Source organism: Orcinus orca, chromosome 1 (genome assembly GCF_937001465.1).
Source record: "Orcinus orca chromosome 1, mOrcOrc1.1, whole genome shotgun sequence".
Lineage (NCBI taxonomy): Eukaryota > Metazoa > Chordata > Mammalia > Artiodactyla > Delphinidae > Orcinus > Orcinus orca.
In genome coordinates this window covers 176,186,248-176,201,896 of record NC_064559.1, presented here as the reverse complement: position 1 = coordinate 176,201,896, position 15,649 = coordinate 176,186,248, and the positions used below count along the sequence as shown (strand labels likewise).

General features: G+C 54.9%; 1 protein-coding gene across 4 annotated transcripts in view; it reads left to right on the top strand.

Moving 5' to 3' along the window:
- RNF220 (ring finger protein 220) overlaps positions 1-14,596 on the top strand; it is a 217,210-nt gene extending 202,614 nt beyond the window's left edge. For 3 of the 4 annotated variants that reach the window (XM_033421866.2, XM_033421865.2, XM_033421867.2), the window contains 7 exons: positions 7,554-7,650; positions 7,853-7,939; positions 8,078-8,133; positions 8,250-8,328; positions 12,498-12,606; positions 12,754-12,828; positions 13,579-14,596. In XM_033421866.2, coding sequence (XP_033277757.1) covers positions 7,554-7,650; positions 7,853-7,939; positions 8,078-8,133; positions 8,250-8,328; positions 12,498-12,606; positions 12,754-12,828; positions 13,579-13,650 — 575 coding nt within the window. In that variant the 3' untranslated portion in view covers positions 13,651-14,596. Of the gene's footprint in view, positions 1-7,553; positions 7,677-7,754; positions 7,808-7,852; positions 7,940-8,077; positions 8,134-8,249; positions 8,329-12,497; positions 12,607-12,753; positions 12,829-13,578 lie in introns of those variants that run through there. The other variant, XM_049697325.1, reaches the window with a different exon arrangement.
- The last annotated feature ends 1,053 nt before the right edge of the window (positions 14,597-15,649 follow it).

Sequence of the window (15,649 nt, the reverse complement as noted above, 5' to 3'; positions counted from 1 at the left end):
CCCACTGCTGCAGAGAACTCTGCAGGACCCTGCCCAGCCCCACTACCTACTTGGCTCCTTGGAGAGATATAGCTTGGCCCAGTGGAAGTCCCCCACCCCCACCAGGTCAAATAGCAGACTGGTAGGTGCCCAGGGTCGGTATCCTCTTGTCAAAGCCTTCTGCCTTGGGCAGGGCAAAGGGGGAGCTGTCAGCCTCCAGCTCTTCTCTCTTTCTGTGCACAGGCACAGCTGGCACTGCAGCTTGTGATCATGAAGTGATCCAGTCTGCTTCCCATCTGCCTCCAGTTCTCTGGGCAACACCCTTGGGAGTATTGCTGTGTCTGGTCCCTGGGGAATCTCACAGCAGCTGGGAGGAGGGTCTCTGCCTCACTGGGGCAGTGCTTCTCGGGCTGGTGCTGAGGATCGGTCCCCACAGTGCCATCCAGGGCAGACTGGCTACATGAAGGGGCCACGAGCCCAGGTGTGGCGTTATGCTTCTGGGCTTCTCTCATATTGCCCGAGCGTTTGGGGACAAGCCAAAGTGTAAATCAGGAAGGTTAATCAGGCCAAACCGTTTCCTGAGCTTGAGCGCTGAGCTGGGAGGATGTCCGTTTGCCGTTTCACTCTGGTCCTATCCTGGAGTTTCCGAGTGTCTGAGGCCCAGGGAAGATGAGCAGCAAAGCCCAGGGTCCAGTGACTTGTACACACAGGTGTCTGTTCAGGGGCAGTTCCAGGATTCTGCTCTGGGTTCGCTCTGTTGTGGCTGCAGATTTTCATATCTTCCATTACTGCGGCAAGTTTTTAGTCAGGTTTCTTGGCACAGAACTGGACCTGGTGGCTTCTGGGCACCAAACAGGGCTTAGGAGGATGAAGCTGCATGGGGCCTGCTGCTACAACCAAGTATTTCCCAGGTGCTGGGACGCACTTGCAGAGCGGGTGTGAGGGGCTCTTCAGCCCTATGGGGGGGTGTCAGTTTTCCCTGAGTGTTTACACTGTGAGGTTGTTCTTTTCAAGAATTCCTGAGAGGAGTTCAAAGGGGGCTTTTCTTTGAGCGATTTGGAGAGCGAGAATGAGAGTGAGACTTGAAGAGGGAACGGGGGCCGGAGGTGCCTTTATCTGCAGAGAATTGCTCCAGCTTTCCTGATAGAAGCTGCTGCCGCCTCTTAAACAGCTTAGTGCAGTCAAAAGACAGGCAGACTTGAAAGGCTGTTTTACAGCGAGATCAGCAGGGGCCACGAGGCAGAGAGCAGGGCGCAGTGGAGCGGAGGAGGCTGAGGCTCCTCGGTGGGGGGTGCTATCAAAGGAGGCCCTGTCTGATCCTGACCGCCTCTGCCCCCGAAACCCTGTCTGCAGGAGCTGGCCATCTGTCAGTCTACCCTCCTTGGCCAGGACCGATAGGCCCCAACTCTTGGGGGGTTTGGTTGGGTGTGGCCCCGCCAGGCGGGCTGGTGTCAGTGTAGCGCATTGATCGCCCGCCGGGCGGGCTGGGCCGCAAGCCGGGCAGCGCGTGCTTAATGTGATTGAAAGGCAGTTAAAATGGCGGTGACCTTTTCAGGAGGAATTAGATTGCCTGCCAAGACCGGTTAGAGGGAGTGATAACGCTGGCTGAAGAAGCTGCCCAGCCAACTTCAGAGAGAGGGAGCAGAGGCAGGATGAGCAGGCGAGTGGTGAGGCCCATTTAAGCCAAGCTGTGCATGCTGACAGAACAGAGATTGCTGTTCTTGTTGGATATGAAAGAATTGCAGATAAGTTCCTGTATCTGATCACCTCCTATCCCTCCTTCCGGACCAGGACCCCTTCATCATCCTCAGCAAAGCTTCCCACCAGGCCCACTGGGAGCTGGTCTGGTGGAGCAAATCGGTTTCCTTGAATGTATTCTGCCGTGGAACCAGTGAACAAGCAAGAGGTTTTGGTGGGACACTTGGCTGAGGGGATGGGCCTGTGGTTACTGAGGGTGAGGCCCAGATTGCTTAGGCCTGGGAGTACTTGGAATTGGTATTTTAGGACAAAACGAAGGACCAGACAGAACAGGTAAGCACTGAGATAGGTCCAGCTGGAAGTGGATCTTTAAGAATCTGAAGGACGAGAGAAAGTTTTTAAGAGAGTAGTTTGGAAGAAACTTTCAGTGACTAGGAAACGCTCTGGCCTTCTCAGTTCTCGGAGACGCCCTGGGCTGCGTGCCTAAGCTGTCGATTGTCCTCTCTGAACCTTAGGTTTGCTAACCTGCTACTGCTGTTTCTCCCCACCCAGAGTTAATAATTGCATAAAGGGCAGCACGTGGACCCTAGTATTTCACCAACATTCCCCTAAAAGAGCTCAACAGTTAGGGAAGAAAGACGCTCTTCTGGTGCCCTGTGCCAGCCCTGGGCAGAGCAAGGGACCTCTAGGCTGGGCCACAGCGGAAACCTAATTATACAGCCCTTGGGGACAAACCCGCTCCTGCCTGTAGTCAACGGAGGTACGTGATGAATGAGCCCCAGCTCTCCTCATTGCCTGTCACCAGCTCCTGGGTCCCGGAGAAGAGACTAGTGGTGGGAGCTTTGGTCCCTCCTGTTTTGGTTGCCAGTGAAAGTTCACCCAGCTGGATTGGGGGAGCCTGGAGCTCATCATATCTGGAATGGACAGGCTGGAGAGAGAATATGGAATGGTTGGCTTCAGATAAGGTCACAGTGATGTGGTGGGCACATGAGTGGCGAGATGGAGGGATTTCCCAGGAGGCAGCACAGGAAGTGGAAGGTGCTGCAACTCCATCTTTGAGCCCTGGAGGAAAATGCATCCCTGGAATCCAGCACTGAGCCCCTTTGAATCAAACAGGTGTTGGACAGGGATGATACTAAGAGAACCCACTGTCCAGGGCCTCTGCCCTGCCCCAATCCTGGCCTAGGGACTGCATCTTTCTCGAGTTCTTGCCTTAGATTTAAGCTGGTTCCATGTGGCCTGGGATGAGATGCCATGGAGAGGACAGGCAGGGCAGCTGTGGCACAGGTCTTTTAACTGGCTGTTGCTTGATAAAACTTCAGCTCCAGATTATGGGTCAAGGGGTTGAGAGGTGTTCTTAGCCCAGGGGCATGGAGAAATTGGCCTGGCCGTAGCTGCTGCCTCCTTTGCTGTGTTGGTTTCCAAAAGATAGGAGCCCCAGATGCTAAAAATGTCCCCCAGCACAGCCCTGCTGCCAGGTGCAGTCAGTGACAGGTGTTGGAACAGCCGACTGCTGCAGGCAGTGTTGGAATGGAGAGCGTTAGGGCTGCCACCTTCTACCTCCTTACTACCTTTAGTTATGACTGTTGCCTGCTGGGAGGGGCGAGAAGAGGTGGCAAGGAGCAGGGCACCTTCTTGTCCCCTGTGGCGACTGACAGGATTTAATCGCCTTTTGGAACACAATTGTTAAGCTGGGACCGGGGGAGTACAGGCAGAAGGAGTAAGTATCAGTGGTTTTAAACGGCGTCTGTCTCTCTGCGTCTCTCCTGACGTGAGGCAGTGAAACACGTTATCGAGGAGGCCCGGAAAGTGGCTAAGTGCGTTTGACACACGCCAACTCCCTGCCTCCACACTGGATAATTGCATTGTCAACTGTTCAGCGAGGTGGCAGGTGACACTGCAGGCCGATTGATTGTCCCGCATCGCAGCTCCCCAGACTGTCAGCTCCCCAATCGATGGCGTTTACACAAGACACCGTAACTGCATCTGTAACTAATTCCAGTGTAAAACTCTCCGGAAGCTGCTGCTCTGCACCACCCCCCCCAAACCACACCTTTGGAGAGCACACGCCTCCAGAGGCCCCAGGACTCCTTTCTCCCTGGGCTCTGGTTTTGTTGGGAGCAGCAGGTGAGGAAATCAATGGCTCCATTTTTGTGGTTTCATGTTCTACGACGTTACTGCCCCCAGTGAGCGGGCATCTCCAGTTTCTCAATCGATTGTCTGATCAGTTGATCAAATTAATGCTGATTTTTTTCTCTCTCTCTCTTTGACCTAAGAAAAAAGGAGTTTATGCGAGGGGGGTCGTTTTTATAAAATTTAGGCTTTGCTTATTATATATGCACTTAACCCTCTCCCTTTCTATTGCTAGTGTCCAGTTGGAGGGAAGAGGTTTTTTGCACCGCCCGTCCTCCCAGGACCAGGCCCCCACTGCTGAGCATCACTGACTCTCAGGCTTAGTCTGCCTGTGGGCAGCAGCCCAGCCCTTTGTGCCACAATACAGTGGGGCTGAGCCTCAGCAAGGCGGCCTCCCTGGTAACTAAAGGGTACTCTGGGTCATCTTGCAGGTCCCAGGGGCAGAGTCCCTTCCCTGGATAGTAGCATCAGGAGTGGCAGCTTGCCTGTTATCCCTGGAGCTACACAGAACAGGAGCCAGAGGCTTGGAAAGGAGTACTCTGCACCATCTTGCCTCTGAGTACTGGCTTGGGATGTTCCAGCAGCTGAGAACATAAAATGACTGTGGAGCCTTCTTCTCGAAGCAGGGTGGGGGGCGCAAGCTGGCAGGGGCGCTGTCTGCATAAAATGGCTTTATGGCTGTTTCTTTTTATTATGATTCTGCCAGAAGTCAGCAAGTGACATTTCATTAAGAAAATAAAGTTTAATGTGCTGGGAAGGAGGTTGGAGCTGGCTGGGGCAGCACAAGAGTGAAATTGGTGGCGGCAGCCTGTTCTGAACACCTGTGGGGGTAGGGAGAGGTTCCCAACATCTGTCTTTGCTGGGGGGTGGGGTCAGGGTCAGAGGAAACTGCTCAGACCAGAGACAGGCCTTTTCCTTGGCAAACAAGATGTGTTGTGCTCTCCATCCTGCCGGGCTGGTCAAGGGAGCAGAAGGTCGCGGCTCACCCGAGAGCTGGGGTCTGAGAGGGAGGGTTGTGGCCTGAGAGGTTTCTCCAGGCCACCGGCTAATCAGGCCTTGGCCTTCCTTCCGGCACAGGGCTCCCAGGACCTAATAGAACAGCATTGTTGGCATTAAGCCATTACTGCTTGCGTGTGTTGTATGGCACCCGCTGTGGGCCTGGCCAGCTCTGTGCTGGATGACGCTGAGATCACAGACTTGGGCCTTCATTCTGGTAAGGGACAGTGACAATACATGGTAATAAATGTGACTTTGGAGTTGCACAGGAGCCTGGATGGACGCCGCAGAAGGGACCCCTGTGTAGAAATGTCTGGGGACATCTCGTCCACACTCAGCACCTTGAGGGTAGGAATCAGATCTGGAAACACTGTCTTCAGTGTCAAACCAGGCAGAGGGTGAGTTCAATAAAGGTTGAGAGAATGTTGAGGTGAGTTCATTCAGGAAGTATTTATAGAGCAACTACCATGTGTAGGCACTATGAATAGAAGGCATGATTGAGAAGAGTCAGACTCGCAGAGCGAGCAGGAATTTGTTCTGTAGACCAAGAGGGAGATGTTTCTAGGCAGAGATAACAGGAAGTACAAAGGCAGGGGGGGCATGAGAAAACATGCACACAATAGCTATGTTCCACTGGAGTACAAGATCTGGTCCAGGCCTGGTAGGCGATGAGACTGCAGAGATGAGGACTTCGGCCACTGGGCTGCTTTACGTGTTGAGAAGCTAGGACTTTTCCTAGCAGTTTGGCGGTGCCCAGTTTTCTCAGCTTTGCCATGGGAGCCATACTGGGCTGAGGAGTGGTGCCAGGATTCTCAGCTTTGCTGCTCGCCCACCCAAAAGGCAGGGCCGGGCAGGCCCTGGCTAAGCCAAGGATGTGAGGCTGACTGCTGAGCTGCGTGTACTTGGGGGAGGGAGGTTGGCAGAGCTCGGGAGGCGCAGGCTGTAAGTGAACCTGACGGCTACATTGTGATTGATGGCGGAGTTTGTCTCCCAAACTGTCAGAGGGTTTATAGAGGTGCCATTCACCCACAAGGCGGGAATTGCTTGTCAGGACACTTGGCCGTGAACAGTAGACAGAGCTGTAACTTGGTGTTTTCTCAGCTTAATGGCCCTGCTGCTGACCTGCCTGCTGCCTCGAGTTTGTTGGTGCCTCATTGTGGAGGGCAGATGAGGACTGGCAGGGAGGGGTGGAGCCTGGGCAGTGCCTGGCCTCTCTCTTTCCCTGGTGCTGCTTCCCTTTGGGTTGGGTGCAACCTTTGTGAGACCAGAGACCAGAGGTGTAGGAGGGAGAAGAAAGTTCAGGAAGAAAGTGCTTTCGAAATGGGCTTGAAAGGTGGAGAACATTCCAGATGGAGGGGAGAGCATGAGCAGGACATGGTGACGTTTGAGGTGCAGTAAGTAGTCTATCCGTATATGTGGAGCTTATGGAGTGAAGTGAGAGAAAGAGGGAAGGTGGAGAAGTGGGGGCATCCGGAGCTTAGCGTGTCTAACTGAGGAGCTGGGACTTGGTCGTGTGTGCAGAGGGGAGCTGCAGACACTGCTGGAGCAGGGAAAAGAAGGGTCAGAGCTCTAAGGAACAGGGTGAAGGAACAGGCGAGAGGCATGACAACCCGGTACATGTCTGTTGCCCTGATGAGCGTGTTAAGACCCTGGAAGTGGGAAGAATGAACAAGAAATTTCTGAGATCATCGGGCAGAACCCTGAGCTGCTTCACACCTCTGATTCCACTCAACCCAGATCCCATTGCTTTCAGCCCCTTTTGTCCCCGGCAGGGCTGTTCCACTGGCTCATGAGATGTGGTCTGAGATGGGGACCACTGGGAGAAGACATGGGCAGGGAGGGAGAAGTAGCTTTGTGGTCACTGGCCCTGGGCCACCAGGAAGGGTGGTCCTGGGAGTCAGACCACATGGCAGGTGAGCGGGCCTGGAGTAGCTTAAGCAACTCAGCGCCTTACGTCACCACCGCCGCCCCTGGCCGAGAGTGCCTGTGGCTGTGCCAGATGCTCCTCGGTGAGGTCAGCTACCTGCCTGGCCCTTGGCCCTGCCTCCGCCCACCTGCTTGCCTCCATGGACTGCTTTGAGAAGCAGGTGTGCATGCTTTTTCTCCCTCGGCCATCCCTTCTTAATCCCTCTATAACTGCACTTGTCCAGGAATCTGGGCTGAGTGAGGTTGGGATGAATAATTAATGTCAGGCACTTGAGACACCAAATATTTGAACAGCTGCCTGGTGTTTTTGCTGGCAAGGACCTGATGGCCAAAACCAGGACGTTGGCTGGGGGTCCCGCTGTATGGCTCTGACAGGCCTTTGCCAGCCTACTCTCCCTTCTGGTAGACTTGTCAGGCTGGACCATGGGACACGGGATGCCCAGGTCCTGGGTGGGGGTGGCCTTGTAGACCTGAATGTCTCTGTCTTCTTCCTGCTCTTCTTAGACCTGGAAGACAGGTGTTCAGCAGGCCTAGACTAGGTGTCTCCTGAGGACCTGACCTAGTGTATGAATGGGCTAGTTTATAAGCAGAGACCACTTGGAGCAGGAGGCAGTGCAGAGAAGGCTGAGGTATGCAGAGTGAAAAGGCCTGAAATGTCAGAGTCAAGAGCACCCAAGTTTCTTGGCTCTCTATATCCCAAGCCCACGTTTCTGTTTGGCCTTGCCTAGCCCAAAACCTGAGCCGTACCTAGGGAAACAGAAGGGGTACCCTTGGACTCGTCTTGCTGGCCCCAGGCCCTCCTCATATCCTGCTTCCCACAGGCTCTGGCTTCGTCATGTGCAGCGGCAAAGAGAATCCGGACAGTGATGCTGACTTGGATGTGGATGGGGATGACACTCTGGAGTATGGGAAACCACAGTATCCTTGGGGCACTGCGGGACAAGGTGGGGCTGGTGGGACAGTCCAAAGGGAATAAGAAAAGTAGCGAGCACCTCCGGTCACTCATCCACAACCCCCCCCAGGGTCAGTGTCTCAGCTTGGGCCGGGGGAGCCCTCCTGAGGATTCAACCCTCATGGCCCACCGCAAACTAGGATCCATTGTCCTTGACCACCGTGCCAGATACACGGAGGCCGACGTCATCCCCTGCACAGGCGAGGAGCCCGGTGAAGCCAAGGAGAGAGAGGCACTCCGGGGCGCAGTCCTAAAGCAAGTGTGGGCACAGGCTTGGGTGGGGGTGTTAGAGGGATGGGAAGCCCTGAGGTGGGTGTCAACCCAGTACCCGCCCTCAGGGTTATCCTGCCTGCTTCAGGGCCCACTTCGTTCTTCCTCCTTCCTTTCCTCTAGTGGTGGCCCTCCCAGCACACGCATCACACCTGAGTTCTCTAAATGGGCCAGTGACGGTAAGTCCTGACGCAGGTTAGGAGTGATGGGGGGTGGTAGTGACTGCCTTAAGCCCAACCCCTCACCTGTGCTGCCCAGTCTGGCCAGAGTGTGAGTTGCCTCTCTGTCCCAGCAGAGATGCCATCTACCAGCAACGGTGAGAGCAGCAAGCAGGAGGCCATGCAGAAGACCTGCAAGAACAGTGACATCGAGAAGTGAGTGTTTGGCCAGGAGGGAGGCCTGGGGAACCACAGCTCAGTTGGAGGGCGAGGGGCCCTTTGCTACCAGGAAGGCCTGGTGCCCTGGGCACACAGCCGACGGTGGGGCCCAGCTGGTGCTGAGCATGCCTCTGTGAATTGATCGCTGGGCCCAGGCCCTGGGAGCCTTGGTGGAGGGAGGAGCAGTCAGCCTGCCTGCCTGCCCGCCCGCTGCAGAGGCCTCCGCCCAGGGAGTGTGATGTATGGCTGCCCAGCCCAGCCAGCACACTTGATTCATCTCCAGTTTCTGTTTCTTAATCGGGAGCTAAATTGGTTTCATTTTTCTTGTCCCGGTGGCGCTTGCAGTGGGTTTTAGGCAGGAGTATTGGGTCTCATCACTTCTGGTAGGAATTTTTGGCCGGTGTTCTCAGGCAGGGGAAAAGGGGATCCGTTAGCACTTCTCCCAGGGTTGGGCAACCCCTGGCCTGGATCCTCAGGAGCCGCCAGGATTTGAAATCAGCAGGGTACCTTACTGCCTTTCCAGAAGCCCAGGCAAGGCCAGTTCTGGCCCCAGGAGGTGGCATTGTCCAGTTCTGGCTGCCTGGAGCTGCTGCCATTGGCCATTGCCTAACTCCTCACACCCGCCCCTCCCTCCTCTCGAGGCTAGGTTGCCCAGGGTTAAAAGGCAACCTCTTCATTCCAGGGCCAGTGTTCCATCTTGCCTTCTGCCAGGAGAGTGGATTGCAGGCCGGTGCAGGGCCGGGTCGGTGGCCCAGGGTCACCTCCCATTTGTTTCCCTCCATTTTGTGTTGTCATAAATTCATTCCAGCCCGTTGTGGTTGATCAGTTTATCTCGGCCAGGGCCGTGAGTGCTGCTGGCATGATGTATGGGCCGCAGCGTGGGGCCCAGCTGCCCATGAATCACCGCAGCTGCTCCATGTCAGCGCCGGAGCGGGCCGCACGGGTTCGGCGCAACCAGCTTGAGGTGGGGGGGAGGAATGACGTATGGATGTTTATTTAATAATTCTCTCCTACTCCAGCTGAGCGGGGCGGGCGGGGCCGTAAGGGGCACCTACCCTCATCTGGAGGGGCTGCTCATAAATCAGAAAGACAAGATCATTAATCAGGGATGGCGCCCAGGGGGAGGTGGGGGCCAGAACCAGTGGCCATCCATGAAGGTCCTACCCGCTGAGGGCTGGGGGAGCTGGGGACTGTCCCACCTGTGTGAGCACAGGCACCAGTGGGCAGGGCTGTCCGGGATGAGCTGGGGACTGGCTTAGTCATGTGCAGAGATCTCCATTGGGTCTGGATTTGCCAAGATTAGGGCCCTTCAGTCCCCATGATGTCTCTCTTCCCCGTACACATTATGGGTTCCCATCCTAGATCTTTTTCACAACCTAGGGGAGGAGAAAGGCAGGAAGACATGGCTTCTTCCAAGAAATTCTCCACCCCATACCCTAGAGGGGCTCAGGAATAGCTCACAACCTACCTGGGTCAGGGGCCTGGAGGACTGGGTAGTTCACCAGAGCAAAGAATAGAGGCCAGTTATGTGCCGAGCAAATCCAAGATAGGGTGGGCTCTGGAATTGGATGTGGCCTTGGAGCCTTTGGAGATGGAAGTGGGAAATGGCTTCATTCTCTCCTGGCCCCATCCTTTTTGCCTTCCCAGCTCTAACTCATTCTCTGGTTTGGGGTTTGACAGTTAGTTTTCTACTCGGGTAGGCTGCCCCCAGCTCCAGGCCTTGGTTTCCCAATCTTTGAAATAACCTCATAGGATCAGCCTGGTCCTTGGAGAGGAAGGGAACACAGCTACCCATCCTTGTCTCCTTGTCAGGAACTTACCAACAGTCCAGGTGGGGATGGCACATAGAGCATTGGGCAAAGTGCCTGGGGGAGGAGCCAGCCGTGCAAGTGCTTGTGAGGAAGGAGGGGATGGTAAAAGCTTTCCAGAGCTGGAAAGTTGAATGGATGCTCCCAGGAAATCCGCCAATGCCAGGAGGAGTTGTAGTCAGAGCCTTTCTCAGCTTCCCTGGAGAGAGGCAAGGCAGAAAGCATCATGGACCCATGGAGTGATGGATCTAGAGCATCCCTGACATAGGGACACAGCCATCAGGAAGTCACATTCTGGGTTGCTGCTAGTGCCCTAAAAGAGAAAGGTCAGAGATCAAAGTTCATTGCTGCCCATGAAATGTTTCCCATCATCCTACCCATGCCCCCCCATTACCACTTACACCCAGCAGGGACAGACTACCTGTAAGCTTTCAGGCTTTCTGGGCCAACTCTCTCCCCTAAGCTGGCAAGACAGGCCACCCTAGGAGATGGTCCTTGCCCACACACCACCCTTGTGATTCTACCTCAGCTGATTGAATACACCCTTTAAACCTCAGCTCTTACCCTTTACAGCCCTCTTCCAACATTCTCAACAACTTCCTGTAAATTGCCAGTAAGATAAACTTTCCTCTCTGATTGCGGCATCTGGGGTCTTCTTGGACACAGTCTCCTTTCCCAGTGTAGCACCTTCTGCTTACTCAGAAGTGAGCCTTCCAGCCAGATGGGGCTCTAGGGCCTCTAGGCCTTGTTCCCACTGTTCCCTCAGCCTGGAGGCCTGTCTCCTCCTGGGTGTAGCCAGTGTAGGGTAGCGGTTACTTACACAGTTACTGGTTGATCACAGAATCAGTCTGCCAGGGTTTGAATCCCATCTTCCCCACTCTGTGAACCTTGGACAGGCTACTTTTTCTGTGCTTAGTTTCTTCATATATAAAATAGGAGTATTAGGATCTCATCATGGGGGTTTTGTGAGGTGTAAATAAGATAATTACTTTTAATCCCTCAGTACAATCCCTGGCATTTAGTAAGTGCTTAATAAATTTTGGCTCTTTTATTTGTATTATTGTCCTTATTATTCCCTAAAGCCTGTCTCCAGTGCCATCTTTTCTACTCCTCCAGGAAGCATTCTTCATCCTCTGAGCCTCTCCAGGTTCTGTTGACTTGTTTTAGGAGAGGTGGGAGGGATCACTCTTTAGAATAGTCCTAGCTATTCCCTGTTCAGTATTGCAGCTCAGAGAGTCTTCAGGAAGTTGTAGGGACCTTGTGCAGGGCTTGGACTACGGGTGAGGACCAACAGGACATCTGACATGTCTAGGAAGAAGCAACCAGGAGCCTTTGAGGTAGGCTAGGACTGTAGCCCAGGGGCCTCATCAGTCCCCGCATTTTTCACTCTCCCTGGGGGTTAGACCAGCTGTTTCTTCAGCAGATGTTTATTCATAGTCACGTGCCTAGTATGGGGCTAATGTTCAGAGTGTAGTGGTGTAGTGAGCAGCTTGCCCTCAGGGAAGTGAGTCTAGCAGTGACGGACATTTGTGGTTATACTGCTGTGGTGAAGTCCAGTACAGGGGCTGGAAGAGCACAGAAGGGGCAGCCACCATTGGGGTACTGGCTGGGGGCTTGGAAAAGGCTTCTGGGAGGAGGTGGGAACTGGGCCTGAATGATGAGATGGGACTAGTGAGTTAGGAGGTTGGGGTGATCCAGAAGCAGCAGAAAGTGCTGAGAGGCCAGTAGAGTGAAAAATGGTGGGGTGTGTGGGGAAACTCAGGAGTTTGGCATGGATGGAGCATAAAGTACGTGGCAGGGCCCTTGAGGGATGCGGCTGGCGGGGACCGGCCCGAGGAGGCCCTTGTGAGCTTGTGGAGAGTTTGGTGGAGCTTTATTCTGAGGTAGACACTAAAACGTTAGAAGTAGAAGTGGTCAGGTTTGCAGAATTGTAGGTGCCAGGAGAACAGAATGGAATGAGGGGACTGGGGTCTGAGAGGCCATTCAGGTTGATGGCACAATCCACAGAGGAAATCATGAGCACCTGGACTAGGGGTGGTAGCTATGGAAAGAAGTGGAGATGCCAGAGATACTAGGAGCTAGATGACAGATTTTGGATGTGAGGAGTGACTGGGAAGACGTGGTTTGAGAATGGTTCCCAGGTGTCTGGTTTAGAAATTCACCAGGACGGAGGTAGAGGAGCAAGGAGAGGGTGAGGAGTGCAGTTCTGGAATGTGGAGTGTGCGGATCGAGGATATGGGTGGGGCGTCTAGCAGACAGCTATATATGCGATTCTGGAATTCAGGGGAGCTGTAGGCTGGAGGTTCAGGTTAGGGATGCCAGCCTGCTGCCTGCCCAGGTATGCCATCCTCTTTGCAGAATCACCGAAGATTCAGCTGTGACCACGTTTGAGGCCCTGAAGGCTCGGGTCAGGGAACTGGAGCGGCAGCTATCCCGTGGGGACCGTTACAAATGCCTCATCTGCATGGTGAGAGGAAGGGAACCTCGGGCGCCCTTGCTGAGGCTTCAGTGCTCCCTGGGGGTTGGAGAGGGTCTCTGCCCTGTGATCTGGGCCCTTCAGAGGGTGGGACAGCCTCAGAGTGACCCCTTCCTTCTCTGCCCATTTTCTCCCTAGGACTCATACTCGATGCCCCTAACGTCCATCCAGTGTTGGCATGTGCACTGTGAAGAGTGCTGGCTGCGGACCCTGGTGAAGTGGCATGGGGGTCGGGAGTGGGTGGCCATTTGGGGTACTGCCCAGATGTCCATGCTTGTGCTTGAGCCTGCTTCGGGGGAGGAGGAGCGAGGAGCAGGGGAGCAGAAGCATAGACCACAGCCCAAAGCCAGGATGTTCACCCCCAAGCTCACTACCCTCTCTCCTCCCCGACCCCAGGTTTATTAACTTCTCCCCACCGGTGGGTTCTCTTGCCTGCTCCCTTCCCCCATCCCCCCACCCCAGCAGGCCCACGTATGACGCATAGCAGTGAGATCCCGGGTCAGGAGGAGGCTGGGTGTGGGTAAGCAGGACCAGGGCCTCAGCCCCTCCCCCTCCCATTACTAAGCTCCTTCTGCTCCTGCCCCTGTTCTTCGCTCGGGAGCAGCCATTAAAATGTCGCCCGGAGACAGCAATAAAAGGCCCGGACGTGGGCTCTGTGTCCTGATCAAAGGCCGCGTGTAATCTCGTTAGGGCCGCGGCAGCCACAGCTGGACCCAGCCTTGTTCTCATTACTGGGGCTCCCGCTGCGGGCCTGGCCAGCCGGTTTGATCCTGGCGTCTCCCCAACACAGGAACGTGCCTGCCTGCTCACAGAAGCCGCGCATGCCTCCCCACCGCAGGCGGGCAGGACCAATCCGAGGCCCCAGCACAGTGGTTCGGGGAGATGCAGCTGCAGGCCCAGGGGCTCACACGAGCAAATGTGCGGCACAGGGTATAACCAGAGCCCTCCCTGTTCTCCCTGCAGGGTGCCAAGAAGCTCTGCCCTCAGTGCAACACCATCACAGCGCCTGGAGACCTGCGGAGAATCTACTTGTGAGCTAGCCACCCCAGGCAGGCCTTGCCTCGAGCGCCCCATCTGCCCCGCCTGTGACGTGACCCCCCCTTGTACATACTTACACACAGGTTCCCCGTGTACATACATGCACACACGAACACGCACACATGCACACACACAGGACTCGAGCCAGAGTGGAGGCTGAGGCCCGGGCCCTGCCTGCTGGCTCCCACCAAGACTGGGGACCATACCTGTTCCAGGTTCCGTTCCCAGGGTGGGGCAGGGAGGTGGGGGTAGGGGGAGTAGCCAGGCAAGGCTCCTGAGATCCAGCACCACCCCCACACCGACTGACAGATGGACAGACAGACATGCAAACACCAGACTGAAGCACATGTAATATAGACCGTGTATGTTTACAATGTTGTGTATAAATGGGACAGCTCCTCACCCTCTATCCCGTCCCCTGCCCTTTGGTTGTATGATTTTCTTCTTTTGTTAAGAACACCTGGAAGCAGTGCCTCTTTCAGGGCTGGCTGGGGGCTCGGCCCATCCACCTCTTGGGGTGCCTGCCTCTCCCTCCCCACTCCCTCTCCCGTGGTTCTCTTCCCTCTCCCGTGTGCTCGGTGTTCAGTGGTGTATATTTCTTCTCCCAGACGTGGGGCACGTGCCCCAAGGGACATGATCCTCTCCTTAGTCTTAGCTCCTGGGGCTCCTCATAAGGAGTTGGGGGAGGGGGGAGGCACAGGAAATGGGAACCGAGCTGAAGCAGGGGCTGAGACTGGGGCTGGATGAGGGTGCTCCTGGCTACCCAGCCTTCTGCAGAGAACCTTTCCTGGGATTAGACTGCTGTTCCCAGGGAAAAGTGTTTGTCTCCCCTGCCCTTCTTGTGGGCCCCATGGTGTGATGCTGTGTTTGTATATTCTATACAAAGGTACTTGTCCTTTCCCTTTGTAAACTACATTTGACATGGATTAAACCAGTATAAACAGCTGCTGCCTCTGTGCATGTGTATAGGAAGGGGTGGATGATGGGGTGGTATGAACAGAGGCAGTTAAGGGGTTAATTCCTGGCCGCAGTGCGGGAAAGGACTTGGCTACGGGTTTGTAAAGCAGTGTGGGGTTGGTCTGCTCAGGGGCCCTGGAGCACTGTCGGTGGGGGTGAGGCCGGGACCTGGACTCCTGACTATTGATGGGTAGGGGCTCCAGGTTAATTCCTTATCGATGCAGAATCGTCAGCTCGTTAATCACAGAAGAGGTCAGAGCTTGGGGCTACAGAGGGGTTGCAGGCTCTATCCCCCAGTCTAGGGCTGGAACAGCTATAAGCTTGGGTGAAAACGTAAGCCCCAAACCTCTGTCCGTTTCTAGTCCCTTGAAGTGAGCCAGGGACCAAAAATGGAACCACCATCTCAGTCCCCTGTGGCTTCTTCTGTTCTCCATCCTAGTGACCAACAGCCTGGTATAGTTAACTGCCCAGATGAAACAAACAGTAGGAACCCCCTTTAACCAAAGTGGGCCTTTAAGTCAGGGAACTGAGGCTGGGCAGCCAGCACTGGAGATGGAGCTTTGTCAAACAGTTATCCCCATGGCTGCCCAGTGCCAGTGAGTGAGCAGCATTCTGGGTACTTGGGCAGGGGCTCAGAGCTGCAGATGAGTCCTTGTCCCCCACACACAGAAAGCTGTTTTGACAAAACAAGATTCTGCTAAAATTCAAGACCTCAGAGTATCTTTATGACTCCAGACTCCTCTCCTTCACACATTCTCACACAGCAGGCCCACCCTCCATCTTCCCAAATCTGACACACCTGTCTCCTCTGGGCTGCCCACAGTAAATATTATAGAATCAGGTCCAGTTGGCAGCTCCTGTCCCTCTCTGCACCCAGATGACAAATCACCCTGGTTGGAGTCCAGCGAAGGCCCTTCACAGGCCCAGGCCCAGCTTGATGACACCAAATATTCTGAAAGCAAGGATCCTGGGCCCCAAGATTTTAGGGAATGTATGTGGCCCGTTGAGGCGGAGCAGCCGCAGTGACAGCTGAGGGTTT